The 23206-nt window shown below is 44.3% G+C and overlaps 3 protein-coding genes across 3 annotated transcripts; all 3 read right to left on the reverse strand.

Annotated features, from left to right (window-relative positions):
* Nucleotides 1-1995: 1995 nt before the first annotated feature.
* LOC131190463 (gastrula zinc finger protein XlCGF49.1-like) lies at nucleotides 1996-4300 on the reverse strand. Its single transcript, XM_058167786.1, has 2 exons — nucleotides 4292-4300; nucleotides 1996-4161 (listed from the first exon to the last, which is right to left on the reverse strand). The coding sequence occupies exons 1-2, from the start codon at nucleotides 4298-4300 to the stop codon at nucleotides 3634-3636; spliced, it is 537 nt and encodes a 178-aa protein (XP_058023769.1). The 3' UTR covers nucleotides 1996-3633.
* A 252-nt stretch (nucleotides 4301-4552) lies between these two features.
* LOC131189836 (zinc finger protein 665-like) lies at nucleotides 4553-15154 on the reverse strand. The gene is made up of 5 exons (XM_058166342.1): nucleotides 14301-15154; nucleotides 11799-11925; nucleotides 11604-11674; nucleotides 10586-10712; nucleotides 4553-6636 (listed from the first exon to the last, which is right to left on the reverse strand). Exons 2-5 carry the CDS (start codon nucleotides 11923-11925, stop codon nucleotides 4553-4555), a joined length of 2409 nt encoding a protein of 802 aa, XP_058022325.1. The 5' UTR covers nucleotides 14301-15154.
* On the reverse strand, nucleotides 11966-12959 carry LOC131189867 (zinc finger and SCAN domain-containing protein 9-like). The gene has a single exon (XM_058166424.1). The coding sequence runs from the start codon at nucleotides 12608-12610 to the stop codon at nucleotides 12167-12169; it is 444 nt and encodes a 147-aa protein (XP_058022407.1). The 5' UTR covers nucleotides 12611-12959; the 3' UTR covers nucleotides 11966-12166.
* Nucleotides 15155-23206: the final 8052 nt, after the last annotated feature.

A 23206-nucleotide genomic window follows, 5' to 3' on the forward strand; every position in this document is an offset into this window, starting at 1 on the left:
CCAGTACGGAGTGTGATCACGACCAACGCCAGTCTGTCGAGCTACGGTGCTCATCTAGACCAACACCTGACCCAAGGCAAGTGGTCTCCGGACGAAATTCACCTGGGTATCAACCTTTTGGAACTATGGGCAATCTTTCTGGCTCTTCAAGCCTTCAAGTCTCTAATTCTGAACAAGGATGTATTGGTACTCACTGACAACATGACGGCAAAGGTGCATGTGAACAAGTTGGGGCGAACTCACTCTCAGGCCTTGATGATCGAGGCCCTGCATCTCGGTCATTGGGCCGAGTCACACCTACGTTCCTTGAAAGCGGAACACATATCTGGGATGGACAACAGCGCGGCGGATTCCCTCAGTCGTCAAACCATAGATCAGGCGGAGTGGTCTTTGGCCCCACAGATTTTCCAAGATTTATCGTCCCACTTTGGGTGCCCTCTAGTGGATCTATTTTCTTCCAGAACCAACAAGCAAGTACCACGGTTCTTTACAAGGTTCCCCTCATTTGGAGCGGAAGTGGTGGATGCCCTCTGCAGCAGGTGGCCTCCAGGCTTGCTATATGCCTTTCCACCTCTGACGCTTATACCCAGGGTGATACGCAAGCTGCTTACGAAACGGGCAGAGCTGATTTTAGTCGCTCCGTATTGGCCCAGAAGGCCTGGGTTTGCGGATCTGATAACTCTCTTGACACGCGAACCATGGAAGATTCCAGACGATTTGGTGGAGTTGTGCCAGGGACCACTCAGACATCCGAACCCACAATGGCTAAAGCTAACCATGTGGAGACTGAACGGCGCATTTTAGTGGCTGCCAGGGTCCCGCAACAAGCCATTCCTACCATGCTTGTAGCTCGCCGAGATTCCACCAACTGGATCTATGATGCCACATGGCGTACGTTTGTTTCCTGGTGTGACAATGATAAATGGGAGGCTACTTTCGCTACTATCTTGGACATTTTGGCCTTTCTACAACATGGACTTTCTGGCCCCTAATAGCTCAGGAGGCAGGTGGCGACACTCTCATCAGTCATAAGGTGCGGCTCGTCGTTCTCCCTGGCCAGGGACCCTCTGATTCAGCAGTTTCTGCGCGGAGCAACTAATATCAAGCCACCGGTGGTACACCGTTTTCCAACTTGGCGACTGAATGCAGTCCTAACAGGATTGACTAAAGCTCCATTTGAACCTCTCAGAGAAGTGTCACTTCGTTTCCTATCTTTAAAAGTTGCATTCCTGATTGCCATCACTTCGGCCCATAGGATCTCAGAGCTGTCAGCGCTGTCGGTTCGTCAGGATCTTTGCGTATTTTTGGCTGATAAGAGTGGTGCTCCGGATGGATCCGGTTTTCATTCCAAAAGTCAACTCTAGGTTCCACAGATCTCAGAAGGTCGTGCTCTCAGATTTCTGTCCAAATCCTTCCCATCACCTGGAGTGAGTGTGGCACACATTGGACGTGAGGAGAGCATTGAAGATCTACATCAGCTGGACATCAACCTTCAGAAAAACGGAGGCTCTTTTCGTATCGTTCCAACCGGTGTCCCTGGGATTGAAGGTATCCAAGTCTGTCTTAGCCAGATGGATTAGAGCTGCTATTGCTACAATGTATGAGAAGCAAGCTCTGCCGATCCCGCGGAATATCACGGCCCATTCCACAAGGAGTGCTGCTTCCTCGGTGGCATGGTCTACACACACATCCATCGATGAAATCTGTAGGGCTGCAACGTGGTCCAGCCCATCATCCTTCGTTCGCCACTATCGTGTGGATGCTTATGCATCGGCAGATGCAGCATTTGGGAGACGAGTTCTACAGGCGGTTCATTCGGATCAGCAATGACAGTTCACCATTATCCCTCCCATGAGGACAAGCTTTGGTATGTCCCAATCCTGACGGCCATTTCCCCCGACAGAGAGAACGGGGCGTTGGCTTACCTGCACGCCCCTTCTTGGAGAGGGGGAAACGGCCATCAGTCCCACTCTTGGCGACTGTGGGCATGGGGGGAGGATATTAATTCTTTCTCGTTTCAGTCCGACACATCAGTCTGCGACCAGTTCCTCGCCGAAAAGCTGGAGAGCATAAAGGAGGCGGGGACAACAAGAAAAGAATTCAGCAGACCTGGTCCAACTGGAATCGAGGAGATAAACCCACACCTGATGGCACTTAACCTGAACTCTTGATGAACCCCACTGTGCCCCAATCTAATTCCAGTACGGGAAATATTCTCAACGTATTCTCACACTGGGGAGAGGGATTAATACTTCCTTGGTCACAACAAATGAGGCAAAATAAAAATTCAGTTCATTTCCCCCCCCCCCCCTCTTTGGCCAAATCCATAGAACATTTGGTATATTGATGGCATGTTTTCTTTTATAAGTCTTTTTAAAATATCCCTTGCAAACATTTCAATTCATTTTCAATCTAAACATTTTGGGTGACTTTTTGCCACTCACTCACTCTCAGCCTGGCCCATGCCACTCCACAGGATTTTGGGGAAAATAGGAGATATTTGGGTATCACGAATGAAGGTAAAGATTTGGGTATATTTGCCACCTCAAAGTGTCGAAATGTAAAATAAAAAAAGTGAGATAAAAATGTAATGCCAAATCCAGTCTAAATTAGGTGACTGTGACAAACCATAAGAATATGAAGACCAACACTAGCTAAAGAACTGGTGACTATGATTTCACATTCTGCTATACGTAACAATAATAAATAGCAATAATTCCTCCTTCTTCAGGCATTCCTCTTTGGAGTCCTTTCAATCTTTTCTTTCACATTTTCTTTATCAGAGAAAATGTTTTGGATGTATATTTAGGATTTCTTTTGTTTCAACAAATGACAGCAGTTACCAACTGAGGCCTATTTCAGGAACTAAGCTAGCACGCCTAACTTGGGCCCACCTGGAACACTGACACTGCAGGTTGGAAGAAAAAACATAATTACAAAATTTCATAATCGCTGGTTGGTAATAACACTGAGAAGAACCAAATGGAGGAAGTTATAAGAAGTGAAGCTCAGATCCAGGATTTTAATCAGAGATCTCTTCAGGGGATCAAAATGATTTCGACATCTCATGATCCAAACCCTTCATTTCTTGCATGCCTCACCTAAAAAAAATGGCTTCACATTAACCAATTGGAAATATTATTTTGCAAGGATTATAATTTCTTTGCGAGTAACAAAATGAAGTTGCTCTTTGTCAGGGTCACTTTACAGACTCAGCTGTCACTACTTTTTCACATTCTGCTCATTTACAGTTTCTCTCCTGAGTGGAAAGTCTCTAAGATGTAAGATGATAGGCCTTATTAAAGCAGTTTCTTTGACCCATATCTACATATATTTTTTATACTAAATGGATACGGTCTTTTCACATGTAGCTCAACCAAACTTACATGTGTTTTCTCCTGTATTGTTTTTTTAAGGGAAAAAAAGGCCGGTCCTGACATTCTTCCACAATACAACCTCTTATAAGAAATAAGTGCAACACTCTTTTAAATTTATTTCCACACTTCCAGGCATTTTTATGGTTCTGCCATGTGAATTCCTTTAAGTCTGACAAGGCTACGGAACTTTACAGTCAACATATTTCTATTTTTCCCTTTATAAGAAGAAAATACTTGCGTGATGAAGGCTTCCAAGTTACGGTTTCTCTCTTGTGTGGATTCTTTTATGTTTTGTAAGGTGACTGTTTCGACTAAAACTCTTTCCACAATCTGTGCACTTACACGGTTTCTCTCCCGTGTGGATTTTTTTATGTCTCGTGAGGTGACTTTTGTGACTGAAGCTCTTTCCACATTCTGTGCATTCGTATGGTTTCTCTCCTGTGTGAATTATTTTGTGTATGATAAGGTTACTGTTCTGACGGAAGTTCTTGCCGCACTCCGTACACTTGTACGGTTTTTCTCCTGTGTGGATCCTTTTATGGCAAATAAAGACGCTGTTCTGACGGAAGCTCTTCCCACACTCCGTGCATTTATACGGTTTCTCCCCAGTGTGGATTCTTATATGCATCATAAGGTTTGCACTTGCACTGAATTTCTTTCCACACTTCAAGCAGGTATATGGTTTCTCTCCAGTATGGATTCTTTGATGGTACCTAAGGCCATTGTTATATGAAAAGCTCTTCCCACACTCTGTGCATTTGTACGGTTTCTCTCTGTATGCATCCTTTTATGATAAGCAAGATTGAATCGCTTTCCGCATTCCGGCACTTATATGGTTTCTCCTGTGTGGATCCTTTTATGGCAAATAAAATAACTGCTGCAATTGAAACTCTTTCCACATTCCAAGCACTTGCTGTGTGCATTCTCCTATGATATGTAAGATGTAAGGCTGCAGTAAAGCTTTTTCCACACTCCAAGCACCGATAGGGTTTCTCCCCCGTGTGAATCCTTTTATGTTTGACAAGGTGACTGTTCTGTCTGAAACTCTTTCCGCACTCCAAGCACTTGTATGGTTTCTCCTGTGTGGATCCTTTTATGGCAAATAAAATAACTGCTGCAATTGAAGCTCTTTCCACACTCCAAACACTTAAATGATTTCTCCCAGCGTGCATTTTCTATGATAGGTAAGATCCGCGTACACTGAATCTCTTTCCACAGTCCAGGCATTGATACGGTTTTTCCCCTGTATGAATTCTTTTATGTTTCAAAAGGCTACTGTTCTGACTGAAGTTCTTTCCACACTCTGTGCATTTGTATGGTTTCTCTCCCGTGTGGATTTTTTTATGTCTCGTGAGGTGACTTTTGTGACTGAAGCTCTTTCCACATTCTGTGCATTCGTATGGTTTCTCTCCTGTGTGAATTATTTTGTGTATGATAAGGTTACTGTTCTGACGGAAGTTCTTGCCGCACTCCGTACACTTGTACGGTTTTTCTCCTGTGTGGATCCTTTTATGGCAAATAAAGACGCTGTTCTGACGGAAGCTCTTCCCACACTCCGTGCATTTATACGGTTTCTCCCCAGTGTGGATTCTTATATGCATCATAAGGTTTGCACTTGCACTGAATTTCTTTCCACACTTCAAGCAGGTATATGGTTTCTCTCCAGTATGGATTCTTTGATGGTACCTAAGGCCATTGCTATATGAAAAGCTCTTCCCACACTCTGTGCATTTGTACGGTTTCTCTCCTGTATGCATCCTTTTATGATAAGCAAGATGACTGCTCCTATTGAATCGCTTTCCGCATTCCGGGCACTTATATGGTTTCTCCCCTGTGTGGATCCTTTTATGGCAAACAAAATAACTGCTGCAATTGAAACTCTTTCCACATTCCAAGCACTTGTAAGGTTTTTCCCCTGTGTGCATTCTCCTATGATACGTAAGATGTAAGGCTGCAGTAAAGCTTTTTCCACACTCCAAGCACCGATAGGGTTTCTCCCCCGTGTGAATCCTTTTATGTTTGACAAGGTGACTGTTCTGACTGAAGCTCTTTCTGCACTCCAAGCACTTGTATGGTTTTTCTCCTGTGTGGATCTTTTTGTGGCGAATAAAGTAACGGTTGCAATTGAAGCTCTTTCCACACTCCAAACACTTAAATGATTTCTCCCCCGCGTGCATTTTTCTATGATAGGTAAGATCCGAGCGTACACTGAATCTCTTTCCACAGTCCAGGCATTGATACGGTTTTTCCCCTGTATGAATTCTTTTATGTTTCAAAAGGCTACTGTTCTGACTGAAGTTCTTTCCACACTCTGTGCATTTGTATGGTTTTTCTCCGGTGTGGATCCTTTTATGGCAAACAAAGACACTGTTTTGACGGAAGCTCTTTCCGCATTCCGTACATATATATGGTTTCTCTCCCGTGTGGCTTCTTACATGCATCACAAGGCTTGAACTTTCACTGAACTTCCTTCCACACTTGAGGCACGCGTAGGGTTTCTCCCCAGTGTGGGTTCTTTTATGTCTTGTTAGGTGACCGCTCTGATTGAATCGTCTTCCGCACACCAGGCACACATATGGCTTCTCCCCTGTGTGGATCCTTTCGTGTATGATTAGCTTACATCTCTGCGTGAAGGCCTTTCCACAGACCAGGCACACATATGGTTTTTCCCCTGTGTGGATTCTTTCGTGTATGGTAAGTTTACATCTCTGCGTGAAGGCCTTTCCGCATTGCAAACATGTATGTGGTTTCTCCTTCGGTGGAGTTTCTGCAGGTAAAATAAGCAACTGTTTCTTATTGGAGCCCTCTTTGTACTCACACTGTTTTTCATTATTATCGGAAATACGATGACTGCTCAAATTGAAACTTTCCTCACAATTTATGTGTGAATGTGGTGTGTCCTTGGGATACGATCGGTAATGTAAATTAACGGAAGAGGTATCATTGACACTCTTCCCATCCTCTTGATGCGCATATTGTTCCTCTTCAGTCTGGTACTTACAGAAATCTAATTTCTTGCCACCTCTCTTACCACATCCACTATTTTTTCCTTTATCTTCTCGTTGTTGAACTAGCTGGGTTGGGAAGTCATGGACTGCATTATATTCAAAAGAAGGCAAACTCTTCCCTCCCTTCATTGTGCAGGTTTTTTTACTCCTCTGTGATGCCCCTTGATTTCCAAGCATGCCTTCTTCAGATTTGATCATTTGTAATAGGGCTACCCTGGTCTCCTTATAATTATTTTGCTTCTGGCGATAACCTTTGGAAAAAAAGGAAAGAAAAACTTAGTCTCTACATTCACGATGGGAAAAAAAAGCTGCACCTGTTATTTCTGACTATCTAAGATTTTTCTGAGTTCGTATCCTGGAAGGAACCAAATTTCTATTTTATTTTTCGTAGTGCCTCTGCAACTACTCCCTCTTAATTTTATCAGGGTTTTTTTGGTTTTTTTACTTATGAAAAAAAAAAGTATAATTTTTATCCAAAAACTGAATGATTAGGCGCAAGAGACCATTAAGAATTAAATGAAAGAACTGTGGGCCTCTTCCAATTGATACCTTAATGTTTATTATAGCAAATGTAGTTTTGGAAATGCCCTATTTTGTACAGATCGTCCTCCAGACTCAGTTCTTCCAAAGCAAGGGACACTTTCAAGGGGATTGTAGAATTGCCAGTGTCATCAGCCCCCGACCTATCCCTCTCCCATCTCTGTCCTTTTGGTCACCCTGAAAAGCATGGCCAAGATAAAGACAATCCTGTATTCCACTTCTAGTGGACCTTCCTTCCTGTTGACCTCTGTGTGATTAATATTTTTTTTTAAATTTTTATTTGCATTTATATCCCGCCCTTTTCCGAAGACTCAGGGTGGCTTACACTATGTTAGCAATGTTATGTTATGTTTTTCTTCCTTGGCATTCGTCGTAGCTTCCCTCTGTTGGGATTCCTATGACTGGCTGGCTTCAAGCCACAGAGCTGACGGGCTCTACCACTGCTGGGCTTATCCCCAAACCTCACCACCACCTCTTCCTCATATGTCTATGGAGATTCTAAGTCATGCAGTCATCCAGGTCATGACCGTCCCAAAGTTGCTTTTTCAAGAGGCAACTGGATTTTGTTTTTTCTTTTGAAGACGCTTTGCTTCTCATCCAAGAAGCTTCTTCAGCTCTGACTGGATGGTTGGGAATGGAAGGATTTATACTCTTTGTAGGCAGCTGGTCATTTGCATTCTTTTAGAATAGAATAGAACAGAATTTTTATTGGCCAAGTGTGATTGGACACACAAGGAATTTGTCTTGGTGCATATGCTCTCAGTTACATAAAAGAAAAGATACATTCATCAAGGTACAACATTTACAACACAAATGATGGTCAATATTTCAATATAAATCATAAGGATTGCCAGCAACAAAGTTACGGTCAAACAGTCATAAGTGGAAAGAGATTGGTGACGGGAACAATGAGAAGATTAATAGTAGTGCAGATTTAGTAAATAACATAACATAACATAACATAACATCAGAGTTGGAAGGGACCTTGGAGGCCTTCTAGTCCAACCCCCTGCCCAGGCAGGAAACCCTATACCATCTCAGTCAGATGGTTATCCAACATTTTCTTAAAAATTTCCAGTGTTGGAGCATTCACAACTTCTGAAGGCAAGTCGTTCCACTTATTAATTGTTCTAACTGTCAGGAAATTTCTCCTTAGTTCTAAGTTGCTTCTTTCTTTGACCAGTTTCCACCCATTGCTTCTTGTTCTACCCTCAGGTGCTTTGGAGAACAGCCTGACTCCCTCTTCTTTGTGGCAGCCCCTAAGATATTGGAACACAGCTATCATGTCTCCCCTAGTCCTTCTTTTTGTTAAACTAGACATACCCAGTTCCTGCAACCGTTCTTCATATGTTTTATCCTCCAGTCCCCTAATCATCTTTGTTGCTCTTCTCTGCACTCTTTCTAGAGTCTCAACATCTTTTTTACATCGTGGCGACCAAAACTGGATGCAATATTCCAAGTGTGGCCTTACCAAGGCATTATAAAGTGGTACTAGCACTTCACGTGATCTTGATTCTATCCCTCTGTTTATGCAGCCCAGAACTGTGTTGGCTTTTTTAACAGCTGCTGCACACTGCTGGCTCATATCTAAATGGTTATCCACTAGGACTCCAAGATCCCTCTCACAGGTACTACTATTGAGCAAGGTACCACATATACGGTACTGGTGCATTTTGTTTTTTTGGCCTAAATGTAGAACCTTACTTTTTTCACTGTTGAATTTCATTTTGTTAGATAGCGCCCAATGTTCAAGTCTGTCAAGATCTTTCTGTAAAATAGTTTGACAGTGTTGAGGGAATTATTTTAGAGAGTTGTTGAGGCCACCTGGAGGTTTATCTGTGTCCTCAGGATCATCTATGAGACCGCCTGCTGCTACCAATAGCCTCCCATCGACCCGTGCGCTCCCATAGAGGGGGTCTCCTCAGGGTGCCGTCAGTCAAACAATGTAGACTGGTGACCCCCAAGGGGAGAGCCTTCTCTGTGGAGGCTCCTGCCCTCTGGAATGAACTGCCTCCGAGGATACGTCAACTTCCTGATCTCCAGACCTTTCGCCGCGAGCTAAAGACCTTTCTGTTCCATCGTGCAGGGCTGGCTTAATGAAGTTTTTATTGGGGTTTTAATATAGTTTTATTATAATTCTTTCAGCCTTTAATTTAATTAGTTTTTAAATGCTTTTTTAACTTTTTGATTTGTACTTTTTACCATGGCTGTAAACCGCCCTGAGTCCTTCGGGAGAAGGGCGGTATATAACATAAATAAATAAATCAATCAATAAATCTGAGTAGTGCAAATAGGTGTGGAACCTTCTTGGAACTGTGTTATAGTCCTTTCAGTTCCAAGAAGGCTCCACACCCATTTGTACTACTCAGATGACCTTGATGAATTCAAATGACCAGCTGTTTGCAAGAAATATAAATCCTTCCATACCCCACCATCCAGACAAAGCTGAAGAAGTTTCTTGGATGAGAAGTGACATGTCTTAAAAAAACAACAACCCAGAAAGTCCAGTTGCCTCTTGAAAAAGCACCTTTGGGACCTCCTCCGCGTAGTTTGCCCCTTCATGGTGGCTCTGCATAATTCTGCTGGGGGTAGCAGGCTGCGACAGATGAAACCTGGCAGCCAGGAGGCAGTAGCATACTCCACAGCAACAGAGTCCCAGCACTGCGGGGGCTTTAATCCAGCTGGCGGTAAGAAGCCCAGGAGACAATATGGACACCAAGAAGACTGCAACAGCCCCGAGTAGGAGGACCAGGAGAAGAATCCTGAGTTCTCCAGGATTGACTGGAGAAGCTAAAAACTGATGAAAGGAAACGTTAATTGCGTGAGAATGTTGAGAAAATGCTAAACTGCCAATAAATACGGTATCATTGCAGGAATATTAAAGTATGAATTTGCTTATGAAGCAGTATGTACACTGAGAGCATATGCACCAAGACAAATTCCTTGTGTGTCCAATCACACTTGGCCAATAAAAATTCTATTCTATTCTATTCTATTGTGTGCCATCTTCCTAGTCCATCACTAAATTTAAACTTACGTAGCTTCTTGAAATCTTCCCTGAGGTGGCTCAGACTGGTAAGACAGTCTGTTATTAACAGCAGCTGCTTGCAATTACTGCAGGTTCAAACCCCACCAGGCGCAAGGTTGACTCAGCCTTCCATCCTTTATAAGGTAGGTAAAATGAGGACCCAGATTGTTGGGGGCAATAAAAGTTGACTTTGTATATAATATACAAATGGATGAAGACTATTGCTTGACATAGTGTAAGCCGCCCTGAGTCTTCGGAGAAGGGCGGGATATAAATGCAAATAAAATTAAAAAAACAAAACAAAAAAACCACTATCTTTTAAAAAAGCTGCCGATAGACCAATATTGGACTGAAGTACTCAGGGAAATAATGCCACTTGGTGTCAGCCCTACAGGGAGTTTACACATGATTTACTCAGAGCCAAAGGAAGGCCTTTTGACCAAACAACCAGTATGAGAACTGCCATTGGTTATTAGGTAACTTGGGAAACTGGGTGGTTATGAGGAATAGAAGTCAGAGAGAGATAGGTCACTTTCTTCCTGTGCTTATTCTAGTCAGGTGCTCTTCTCTTTGCACTTACGACAAAAGACTTTCCACAATTAACTGAGCCCAGAGCAAAACAGGAGCCTTACCCAGAGCGGCCACATTCCTAAAATTCTCCAGCATGACTTCCCCGTGTAAGGCTCTCTGGCTGGGATTCAGCAGCGCCCACTCTTCCTCTGTGAAATACACAGCCACCTCCTCAAAGGACACCAAGCCCTGGAATTCAAAAGATATATGTTCCTCAACAGACATCCCAGGAAGTTCTGTCTCAGATTTCATATATCTTAAAACAGCAAAAAGTTTTGCAAAAGAGAAAATGCTCTTTTTTTAGAACCTAATCATTTCTCATAGGTACCTCTTGAAAGATTAACCACCACTCAGAAATATTCAAAAGCGCACAAAGATGGAACTGGAACCTCTAGGTTGGAGTTTAACAAGGCAGCCATCTTTGAGAGCCTCTCTTAGTTAAACATGGGAATCCTAGAGATGCACAGGGAAGGAGAGGTACTATGACCCATTTGCAAAGGTTGGAATTTCTTCCTGGAGCAAATCATCTTCAGAAACTGAGTGAATTTGTCTGACATGCTTCGCTTGGAAACCTTTTGTTTCTTTCTTATACCCCAAAGATATTATTTTCTTCAGGAGCAATCCTCTTGCATAAATGCAAACCTCATATAAACTTCTTTGAATCCGATGTGTTTTTGTAACTTATTTAATACTAATCAATTCTTAGTGTTGTAATTTAATTGCTTTGTTTATTAACACATTGTGAGCAGCCCTACTAATGGTTTAATAAAAGTAAATAAATTAAACCGAGTCTTTGCTTTCACAACATGCTAGCTGGTTCTTCTCCTTGCATCTGCCTTAGGCAGCAAAGGATTTATTTTAAACAAATGTAGTAACAGGAAATTTAAATACTCAGCTATTTACATGAATAAATAATATTGACTTGTGGGGCTGTGCTTAAATAACCATTAGAAAGTGAGACTGAGCCAACTCCTGATCTCAACAGACAATCTCCTTAACAGCCTCCGCATTGTCCCATGATCAAACCAGACATCCCCATTTTCTCCCAAATATTTCTGTGCTTTAATGAAGCTCTCCTACCTGCACTATGGCTGTGGCCTCACCGCACAGAGGAGATGTTTCAGCAACTTCCATCAACAGCCTTCTGCTCCCTGCGATGGAGGTAAAAGGGAAGCACTATAAACTAACCCCAGCCCAAAATCTTTGTGTAAAAACGGCACACAAATGAAAGCACTTCAAAGCTTCAATACCCTTCAAGAACCAACCTTCACTTACGTGGCAACGTGACCCGAATTGGATCCTCCTCAGGGATCCTTCCCAACGGCTGCTCCATCGAGGGACCAGAAAGACCTTCTCTTCCTTTAGGTGGTACCAAAACTGCCTTCATGAAGGGCTCCTGCATCTGAAATAACAGCCAGAAACACAAGAGGACAAAAGTTAAAACAACCGAACATTGGAACAAGGGAAGTATTCTACGCCTTCAAAGATGGACTATTTTATATCCATAGGTAAAGATGCAAATCCTCCTTCCTGTGGAATAATCTGGCTGGGGAAACACCACTCTGGAGCTGAAATGGAGGGAAACCAAAGTCTCTTCTATTGCTGCAAAGTGCATTTGAGGCGGACAAGTCAATCAAAGGAAACTATATCCCAAGGCGATTCTCCCAGGATCGAGTCTCTCTCATCTGCTGCCTTTGCTCCTCGGCTTGGCTGAGCAGGAAGCCTTCAGCCAGGGCTACTGCCTGGGAGCAGCTCTCCGTCCCGCACTCCTTCAGCCAGCCCGCCATCTCCGGGAGCAGCATGGCTAGGAACTGCTCCAGGATCACCCAGTCCACCACCTGAGCTCTGCTGCTCTTCACAGGTTTCAGCCATCGATGGCAAAGCTGCTGCAGGAGGCTGAAAACTTCCCGGGGTCCCACGGACTCCAGATAGCAAAAGTGGCGGAAGCGTTCGACCTCTGAGCCGAGAGGCTCCTCGGAGACGGTCTCCCGCCTGACTCCAGCCCGGGCCTCCCTGCCTTCCTCGGGCTCAGTTGCAGAAAGGTCTGGAGCACCTCTCCATTCTCCACCTAACTTTGGCATATCCATCTCGAAGGCTTCCTCACATGGCGTCTACTCAGCTCCTCTCCTTCCCAGCTGCATCTAGCAAGGAGCCTGCGGACGCTGAACGCGGCTTTCCTCTGGACAAGCCAGATATACTCAACCTGCAAGGAAAGTCTGCGCCTCCCCTTCTAAGACACTGGAAGAACAATTTAAAGCCAACAAGAAAAGGCTTCAATCAATCTATCCATCGGAAGACAGAGCTGGAAGGGACCTTGGAGGTCATCTAGTCCAACCCCCAGCTCAAGCAGGAGACCCTCTACCCTTTCAGACGGGTGGCTGTTCAGTCTTTTCTTAAAAAACCTCCAGCGATGAAGAACTCCGTGGGGCAGGCTACTTCTGCTGTAATGGTGTAGGTAGGGTCTCCTGCTTGAGCAGGGGGTTATAATATAATATAATATAATATAATATAAGATAAGATAAGATAAGATAAGATAATACAACATAACATAACATAACATAACATAACATAACATAACATAACAACAGAGTTGGAAGGGACCTTGGAGGCCTTCTAGTCCAACCCCCTGCCCAGGCAGGAAACCCTACACCATCTCAGTCAGATGGTTATCCAACATTTTCTTTAAAATTTCCAGTGTTGGAGCATTCACAACTTCCGCAGGCAAGTCGTTCCACTTATTAATTGTTCTAACTGTCAGGAAATTTCTCCTTAGTTCTAAGTTGTTTCTTTCCTTGATCAGTTTCCACCCATTGCTTCTTGTTCTACCCTCAGGTGCTTTGGAGAACAGCCCAACTCCCTCTTCTTTGTGGCAACCTCTGAGATATTGGAAGGCTGCTATCATGTCTCCCCTAGTCCTTCTTTTTATTAAACTAGACATACCCAGTTCCTGCAACCGTTCTTCATATGTTTTAGCCTCCAGTCCCCTAATCATCTTTGTTGCTCTTCTCTGCATTCTTTCTAGAGTCTCAACATCTTTTTTACATCATGGCGACCAAAACTGGATGCAGTATTCCAAGTGTGGCCTTCCCAAGGCCTTATAAAGTGGTATCAACACTTCACGTGATCTTTGATTCTATCCCTCTGTTTATGCAGCCCAGAACTGTGTTGGCTTTTTTAGCAGCTGCTGCACACTGCTGGCTCATATCTAAACGGTTATCCACTAGGACTCCAAGATCCCTCTCACAGGTACTACTATTGAGCAAGGTACCACATATACGGCTCCTGTGCATTTTGTTTTTTTCCCCCTAAATGTAGAATCTTACTTTTTTCACTGTTGAATTTCATTTTGTTAGATAGCGCCTTTTTTTTGTTAGATAGGGTTGGCCTAGATGACCTACAAGGTCCCTTCCAACCCTGTTAATCTGTTTATCTGCTGACTGCCAGCAGTTTGGCAGTTCGAGTCTCCCCAGGTTCAAAGTCGACTCAGCCTTCCGTCCTTCCGAGGTCGGTAAAATGAGGACCCAGATTGTTGGGGGGAAAAGGGGTGGGGGCGGGAGGCTGACTCTACAAACCGCTTAGACGGGGCTGTAAAGCCCTGTGAAGCGGTATGCAAAGTCTAATTGCTCTCGCTACCGCCTACATTTACAACTTCGGAAAGGCCTCCGAAAGACGCGCGTCTTTGCCAGTTTCCCACGATCGGGTTCCCGCGCCACCCGCTCCCTAAGCCCCTCCAGGGCCATAAAACCAAGTGCAACCCAAGGCGATGCGTTGTCTCACCTTTGGCTCCTCCGCCCTCTTAATGTTCTTTCTGCGCCAACTCAGTAAGCTCAAACTGCCCAAGGAGCTGCTGATCCAATTCTACAGAGGAATTATAGAGGTGTCATTTGCACCTCTATAACTGTCTGGTTCGGTTCTGCAACCCAACAAGAAAAACACAGACTTCAGAGGATAATTAGAACTGCAGGAAAAATAATTGCTACCAACTTGCCTTCCATTGAGGACCTGTATACTGCACGAATCAAGAAGAGGGCCGTGAAAATATTTGCAGATCCCTCGCATCCTGGACATAAACTGTTTCAACTCCTACCCTCAAAACGACGCTATAGAGCACTGCACACCAGAACAACTAGACACAAGAACAGTTTTTTCCCGAAGGCCATCACTCTGCTAAACAAATAATTCCCTCAACACTGTCAAACTATTTACTGAATCTCCACTATTAATCTTTTCATAGTTCCCATCACCAATCTCTTTCCACCTATGACTGTATGACTATAACTTGTTGCTGGCAATCCTTATGATTTATATTGATATATTGACCATCAATTGTGTTGTAAATGTTGTACCTTGATGAACGTATCTTTTCTTTTATGTACACTGAGAGCATATGCACCAAGACAAATTCCTTGTGTGTCCAATCACACTTGGCCAATAAAAAATTCTATTCTATTCTATTCTATTCTATTCTATTCTATTAAGTCAACCCCTTAAAAGTGGGGAAGGCGCTTTAAAAGCTCCCAGGATCGCGGCACCCGCGGGGATCTCCGTGGGGCTGAACCGGCCAGCTCTGGGGGGGGGGGTCCTCTTTTTGCCTGCCCCCCCCACCCCTTTTTGGGGGAACCCTCCACCCTACCCCACCTCCCTTCCAGCCTTCTCGGGAAAGGAAGCCGTTCGGACACGCGGGTTCGCGCTTCCCCACGATCCCGATCTGGGCAACTCGCTCCCGGCTCTTCTCTTAGGTACAAATCCTCGCCTTCGCCGCCTTCGGGGGTCAGATGGGGGTCTTGGAATGCGGGGCGAGAGAGCTCTCCTTCCTAGAGAGGCAACACTCCGGCAACCTCCCCCCCCTCCTCCGGCTCCCCCCCCTTTTTTTTTAAAGGGCGACCGTCTCCTCCTCCTCCCCCCTCCCTCCGCCTCTTTCTTCCAATAGCCAATTGCTCGCAAAGCTCTCCGGCGCATGCTCCGTCCCTCTCCCGAAGGCAGGGGACCGCCGAGAGCTACGATGCATTGCAAAAATCATTGGGTGGACCGTCGCTGTGGAAGGAGAGGAGGATCCCAATCGGCTTTGAGAGGGGATCGGCGAGGCTCGTTCAATGTTCATAAGCAGAGTTGGAAGGGACCTTGGAGGTCATCTAGTACTCCAACCCCCCTGCTCAGGCAGGAGACCCTATACTCCGCCGCCTTCGACAGGACCTGTGTTTAACTCACAGAATCATCTATTGTAATGTCCTTGCTGTTAAAGACTACTTCAGCTTCAATCACAACAATACAAGAGCAAACAATAGATTTAAACTTAATCTTAACCGCTTTAATCTAGATTGCAGAAAATATGACTTCAGTAACAGAGTTGTTAACGCTTGGAAAAACATTACCTGACTCTGTGGTCTCTTCTCAAAATCCTAAAAGTTTTATCCAAAAACTTTCTACTATTGACCTCACCTCATTCCTAAGAGGACCATAAGGGTGCATAAGCACACAAACGTGCCTACCGTTCCTGTCCTATTTGTTTTTCTTTTCTTCTTCCTATATATATGCTTATACCTCCTTATATTTACCCATATATGTGTTTATTTACTATATAATCTTTTTGTATGATACCTACATATATTGTTGTGACAAAATAAATAAATAAAATAAAATAAAAGCTTCAATCACAACAATACAAGAGCAAACAATAGATTTAAACTTAAGGTTAACCGCTTCAGTCTTGATTGCAGAAAATATGACTTCAGTAACAGAGTTGTTAATACTTGGAATACCTGACTCTGTGGTCTCTTCCCAAAATCCCCAAAGCTTCAACCAAAAACTGTCTACTATTGACCTCACCCCATTCTTAAGAGGTCCGTAAGGGGCGTGCATAAGAGCACAAACGTGCCTACTGTTCCTGTACTATTGTTTTCTTTCATTATATCCAATTAATATAGCTATTACATACTCATATATATGCTTATATATTATATAGTTACTTTCATGCTTATGCTTATATATACTCTTGTGACAAAATAAATAAATAAATAAACATGTCAATCAATCGATCAATCCATAAATAAATAAATAAATAAATATGTACACTAATGGGCATACATTAAAATGAAATTTGGTTGCATACAGCTCTCAAAGGATCACCATCTCCAAGATACACTACATGCCCTCCGATGTGGAGGCCTAGAAAGCCTCACCCTTTTCTGCCTCTTCCACTGTATCCCATTGCAGACCACTTTCTCTTAAATGCAGAGACAGAAGGTTGTATGATGTCATTGTCCCACATGGAAGCTTTTTCCTGGTCTTCCACAGTGAACCTAATCCAATATTTTTTCACATCTCTTACCTAGAAATTGGATATGACATCTGTACAGCATTGCTACAAATGCTACACATCTGTATAGTATTCTACAAACAAGAGGGGGGGGTCAACTTTTTCCAAAAACACACCACCACTAACCAGAGCATATAAAACATTTGCTAGACCAATTCTAGAATACAGCTTGGAACCCTCACCACATCTCTGACATCAATACAATTGAACGTGTCCAGAAATATTTTACAAGAAGAGTTCTCCATTCCTCTGAAAACAATAAAATACCCTATCCCACCAGACTTGAAATCCTAGGCTTAGAAAACGTGGCACTCCGTCGCCTTCGGCAAGACCTAAGTTTAACTCACAGAATCATCTATTGTAATGTCCTTCCTGTCAAAGACTACTTCAGCTTTAATTGCAATAATACAAGAGCAACCAATAGATTTAAACTTAATGTCAACCGCTTTAATCTAGATTGCAGAAAATATGACTTCTGTAACAGAATCATCAGTGCTTGGAATACTTTACCTGACTCTGTGGTCTCTTCCCATAATCCAAAAAGCTTTAACCAAAAACTTTCTACTATTGACCTCACCCCATTCCTAAGAGGACCATAAGGGGCGTGCATAAGCGCACAAACGTGCCTACCGTTCCTGTCCTATTGTTTTTCTTTTCTTCTTCCTATATATGTCTATATGTGTATATACTATATAATCTTTTTGTATGATGTTGTGACAAAATAAATAAATAAATAAATAAAATAAACTTATTTTCCAAAGCACCAGAGGTCAGGACGAGAAACAATGGAAACTAATCAAGGGCCGTGATAGCTCAGGCTGTTAGAAGCCTGTTATTAGAACACAGCAGCCTGCAATTACTGCAAGTTCAAGTCCGGCCCGAGGTTGACTCAGCCTTCCATCCTTTATAAGGTAGGTAAAATGAGGACCCAGATTGTTGGGGGGGCAATAAGTTGACTTTGTAAAATATATACAAATAGAATGAGACTATTGCCTTATACACTGTAAGCCGCCCTGAGTCTTCGGAGAAGGGCGGGATATAAATGTAAATAAATAAATAAATAAATAAATAAATAAAGGAGAAAAGCAACCTGGAACTAAGGAGAAACTTCCTAACAGCGAGGACAATTAATGAGTGGAACAACTTGCCTTCAGAAGTTGTAGATGCTCCGTCACTGGAGATTTTGAAGACTGGACAGACACTTGTCTGAAATGTTATGGTGAATTTATGGCACATGTGCTGGAAGTGGCACGCAGAGCCATCTCTCCGAGCAGGTGAGCCCGTTGCTCTTCCGGGTTCCAACGTGCTGGCCAGCTGGTCTTCACATGTGCGGGAGTGCCGGAAACCGGAAGATTATCTTCCCGGCGTGTGCATGCGCACCGGGTGGCTTCTCTTTCGGTTTCCAGCATACGCTCCTGTTTCAGCGCTCAGTGCCGAAAAGATTCGCCGACACTGGTATAGGGTGTCCTGCTTGAGCAAGGGGTTGGACTAGAAGGCCTCCAAGGTCACTTCCAGCTCTATTCTTGAACTGAACAATTGAATTGCTATTAAGAGTGCACAGAATATATTAGTCATATTATACTTGGTCTGCTGGTTATTCAAGACCTCTTAGCCAGCCATCTCTATTTTATCACTGCTTAATGTAGTCATAGAGAAAAAAGTCATGGATTAAAAAGCATCTCTAACAGACATCTACACAAGAATGCGTCAGACGCAGGGCCTCTGGTGGCTCAACAGACTAATGCAGTCTGTTATTAACAGCAGCTGCTTGCAATTACTGCAGGTTCAAGTCCCACCAGGCCCAAGGTTGACTCAGCCTTCCATCCTTTATAAGGTAGGTAAAATGAGGACCCAGATTGTTGGGGGCAATAAGTTGACTTTGTATATAATATACAAATGGATGAAGACTATTGCTTGACATAGTGTAAGCCGCTCTGAGTCTTCGGAGAAAGGCGGGATATAAATGCAAATAATAAAAAAAAAAGACACAGGAGGGATTTCAAATCCTGCTCTCCCCCCACCCCCCCACCAACAGCTTCTACTCCCACAAAACTCAAGCTTTTCCTCCAAATGAGGGAATCTTTGCTCCCTCAGTCAGGAAGGTCCTGCTTGCATCAAGAAATGCTGCTGCCTTTGTTCTGGGAAGCAGCCTCCATCTTGTAAATGCCGATGGCATCACAGTTCCCAACATTTCAAGATCATATACAGTTGAACATAGGAAGCCCCAAAACCAGATCAAGGAATGTCAAACTTCAACTGGGCAGCGGCCACCAATCTAAGCCTGTGACAGCATGGCTTTGACCGGATGGGAAATGATGGCAAACAAACCCGTCATTTGATGAGTAACAGACAACCATCAGCAGGATGCTTTCTGGCTAACACAGCCACGGTATTAGCTTGGATGGTCTCATTCTATGAATGGCCCGTCACATAAGCTAGAATTTGAATTTGCCTTTCCTGATCCAATTCAGTTTCTCAACTTCAGCGTGTTCCCTTGTCACTTTGTGTGTATGCATGCAAGTTCCTAAGGTTATTTTTCCCCCCACATTCCATGTTCTACCTTTAAATATCCTGAGAAGTAAACAACACTAATTTGAAGCCATTGACCTGGAAGTAGAAATGTGAAATAAAGAGAGGGAAATTTTCATCACAAGCATAAGTTATACATTGAAGTACACACGATGCCCTTTTATGCAGCACTTAAAAGGGACGTGGTGGCTTAGTAGCTAAGACAATGCGCTTGTCGAACGAAAAGTCGGCAGTTCAGCGGTTCGAATCCCTAGTGCCACATAACGGGGTGAGCGAGTTACTTGTCCCAGCTTCTGCCAACATAGTTTGAAAGCACGTAAAAAATGCAAGTAGAAAAAATAGGGACCACCTTTGGTGGGAAGGTAGCAGCGTTCTGTTCGCCTTTGCTGTTCAGTCATGCTGGCCACATGACCACAGAGACATCTTTGGACAGTACTGGCTCTGGCTTTGAAACAGAGATGAGCACCATCCCAGTCAGGAATGACTAGCACATATGTGAGGAGAACCTTACTTTTATCTTTATGCAGCACTTGTAAAGCCAATGCTGTAGTAGTTAAAATAAAGCCAATGTATTCATATGGGCGTTTTTTTGCCAAAAAACTTTTAACAAGTCTGATTCCCAGCAAAAAACAACCACCCATAAATCATATCATATGAACATAGAATGACATAACCAGCTGCGAAGGTGAGGCAGTTACCTAGGGCCTGAAATGCAGTCATGTGATATTTTTCAAAGCACCAGAAGGCAAGACAAGAAATAATGGATAATGTACAGGGATTGAGACTAAATTGATTCCGAATTTAATAACAGCAGCAAGACTGTTGATTGGACAATACTGGAAGAAAGAAGAGGTACCTACAATAGAAGAATGGGTATTGAAAGTCATTAATTTGGCTGAGATGGCTAAAATCTCAGCTTTTTTAAAAGACAATACGCAGGAAAGATATTTAATTGAATGGAAAAAATGGATTGATTATCTACAAAACAGATATCAGATTAAGAAATATCAGATTGCCTTTGAATAATTAGGAAGTATTATTTTATGTAATGGGGAGGGGGTTGGGAGATGAAAAGATTTGGATGAGGTTACCGTATATACTCGAGTATAAGTCGAGTTTTTCAGCACATTTTTTGTGCTGAAAAGCGCCCCCTCGGCTTATACTCGAGTCTACGTCTCGATGTACTTCGGGAACCCCGCACAGGAGACGCCAAAGAGGCGGCGAGATCGTCCGGCGGGATTTGCCCAAGGCTGAGCAGTTCGGCGCGCAGACCCGAACCAAGCCGGTCCCAGTCCAGCCGAACGGTGAAAGCGGAGCGGCGCTCGGCATGTCGCTTTCACCGTTCGGCTGGACTGGGACCGGCTTGGCTCGGTCCGCGCGGGCGGGGAGCCGCCAGCCTTCTCGGCTGAGGGAGGAGGTTTCCCGACATGCCGGCGTCGGCCGAGAAGGCTGGCGGCTCCCGCCCGCCTCTCACTGCACCGCCAGGGCTTTCTTTCTTCTCCTCCGTGCTTCAGAAGCTGGGCTTTTAAATGGTTTCCTTGCGGCACAGCCTGGCGGGAGTTACTGCGGACCCGAGCCAAGCGGTCCCAGTCCAGCCGAACGGTGAAAGCGGAGCGGGGCTCGGCATGTCGGGGAAACCCTCCCTCCCTCAGCCGAGAGGCTGGCGGCTCCCGCCCGCGCGCGGACCGAGCCAAGCGGTCCCAGTCCAGCCGAACGGTGAAAGCGGAGCGGCGCCGGCATGTCGCTTTCACCGTTCGGCTGGACTGGGACCGCTTGGCTCGGTCCGCGCGGGCGGGGCCGCCAGCCTCTCGGCTGAGGAGGAGGGTTTCGACATGCCGAGCGTCGGCCGAGAAGGCTGGCGGCTCCCGCCCGCCTCTCACTGCACCGCCAGGGCTTTCTTTCTTCTCCTCTGTGCTTCAGAAGCTGGGCTTTTAAATGGTTTCCTCGCGCACAGCCTGGCGGGAGTTACTGCGGACCCGAGCCAAGCGGTCCCAGTCCAGCCGAACGGTGAAAGCGGGCGGCGCTCGGCATGTCGGAAACCTCCTCCTCAGCCGAGAGGCTGGCGGCTCCCGCCCGCGCGCGGACCGAGCCAAGCGGTCCCAGTCCAGCCGAACGGTGAAAGCGAGCGCGCCGGCATGTCGCTTTCACCGCTCGGCTGGACTGGGACCGCTTGGCTCGGTCCGCGCGGGCGGGGAGCCGCCAGCCTTCTCGGCTGAGGGAGGGAGGGTTTCCCCGACATGCCGAGCGTCGGCCGAGAAGGCTGGCGGCTCCCCCGCCCCGCCCTCTCACTGCACCGCCAGGGCTTTCTTTCTTCTCCCTCCGTGCTTCAGAAGCTGGGCTTTTAAATGGTTTCCTCGCGGCAGGCGGGAAGAAGATGCTCGGTAGCAGCGGCGGCCGAGGCATCCACCACGTCAGGAGGCTTTCAAGAAGGCGGCGTCCGAGGGGAGCAAGGCCATGATGCAGAAGGAGAACTCTACAATATATAATGCTCCCCACTCCCAACCCTTGAGGGCAAGCCAGAAAGATACCAAGATTGATGATAGTAGGAGCCATCCAATTAGAAAAAAAGATACAAGTGAATGGTTGAAGACCTGAATATTACTATTCCCTACTGGAATAGCCTAATATCAGTTTTCTTCTGAATTTACATTAGATAACATTCAACTTATAGAGCCATCTAATTGATTTGCTCAAATAATAGAAGTTAAAAAATATGCCTGTGCTTTGCCATCTGAATTACTTATACAAATAACTCATGATGCAAACATCCAGCAGACATTTTCCTCCCTACAACCACCACACTCTGAGGCGAATATGGCTGAAGGAGTATGATTAGCCCAAGGTCAGAACTCATGGTCTCTGGCTTTCTAGCATGGTACCCTTTAGACCAAACCGACTATTTTTATTATATCTCGTAGGAATTATGCCTGGTAGGTAGGTACAAAGTCTAAATTACTTACAAGACATAAAGTACATTGCATTGGGAGACATTTGTTTGTATCTGAAAGCTTTCAAAAACTACTGAAGAAGTTGCCACCAAACTCTATTTTACTATGACAAAAGGTGAAATCTATTTATAATACAGCAGGTGAGTATATTAACTGTATTTAATTAATAGAAGCCTCTTCCTACTTTTGGAAGGCAGCTGCAAGCATTATCCAAACAAACAAGATTTAAGTATCAAGTATAAAAATAAATATTCAAATAAATATTCATGTTATTTTACTTGGCTCTATCTTTATTTTTTACATTGACCAGTAGCTGCCTCATTTCCCACCCTAGGCTTATACTCGAGTCAATAGTTTTTCCCAGTTTTTTGTGGTAAAATTAGGTACCTCGGCTTATATTCGGGTCGGCTTATACTCGAGTATATACGGTAATTGGATTGGAAGGGAAAATTTTACTCTATGTTTGGTTTATGTATAACAATACCTTGTGATTGACCCGGGAAGTGGGGGGGGGGAAGGGAGGGGGGAAAATGTTTTTGTTTTTTAAAACTTTTTCAATAAAAAAAAGAAATAATGGATGGAAACTAATCAAGGAGATAAACAGGCTGGAATTAAGGAGAAACTTCCTAAGAGTGAGAACAATTAATCAGTGGAACAGCTTGTCTTCAGAAATTGAGGGGGCTTCATCACTGGAAACTTTCAAGAGACTGGACAGCCAGTTGTCCAAAATGGTATAGTCTCCTGCTTGAGCAGGGAGTTGGATTAGAAGATCTCAAAGGTCTCTTCCAGTTCTATTCTGATTGGTGTGTGCCAATCCAATTTCGAAGTCCAAAACTAGTTCATAATTATCTTTTGGGGGAGGGTCCATTGGAAATTCAAAGAGTTGCTAA

Source organism: Ahaetulla prasina, chromosome 2 (genome assembly GCF_028640845.1).
Source record: "Ahaetulla prasina isolate Xishuangbanna chromosome 2, ASM2864084v1, whole genome shotgun sequence".
Lineage (NCBI taxonomy): Eukaryota > Metazoa > Chordata > Lepidosauria > Squamata > Colubridae > Ahaetulla > Ahaetulla prasina.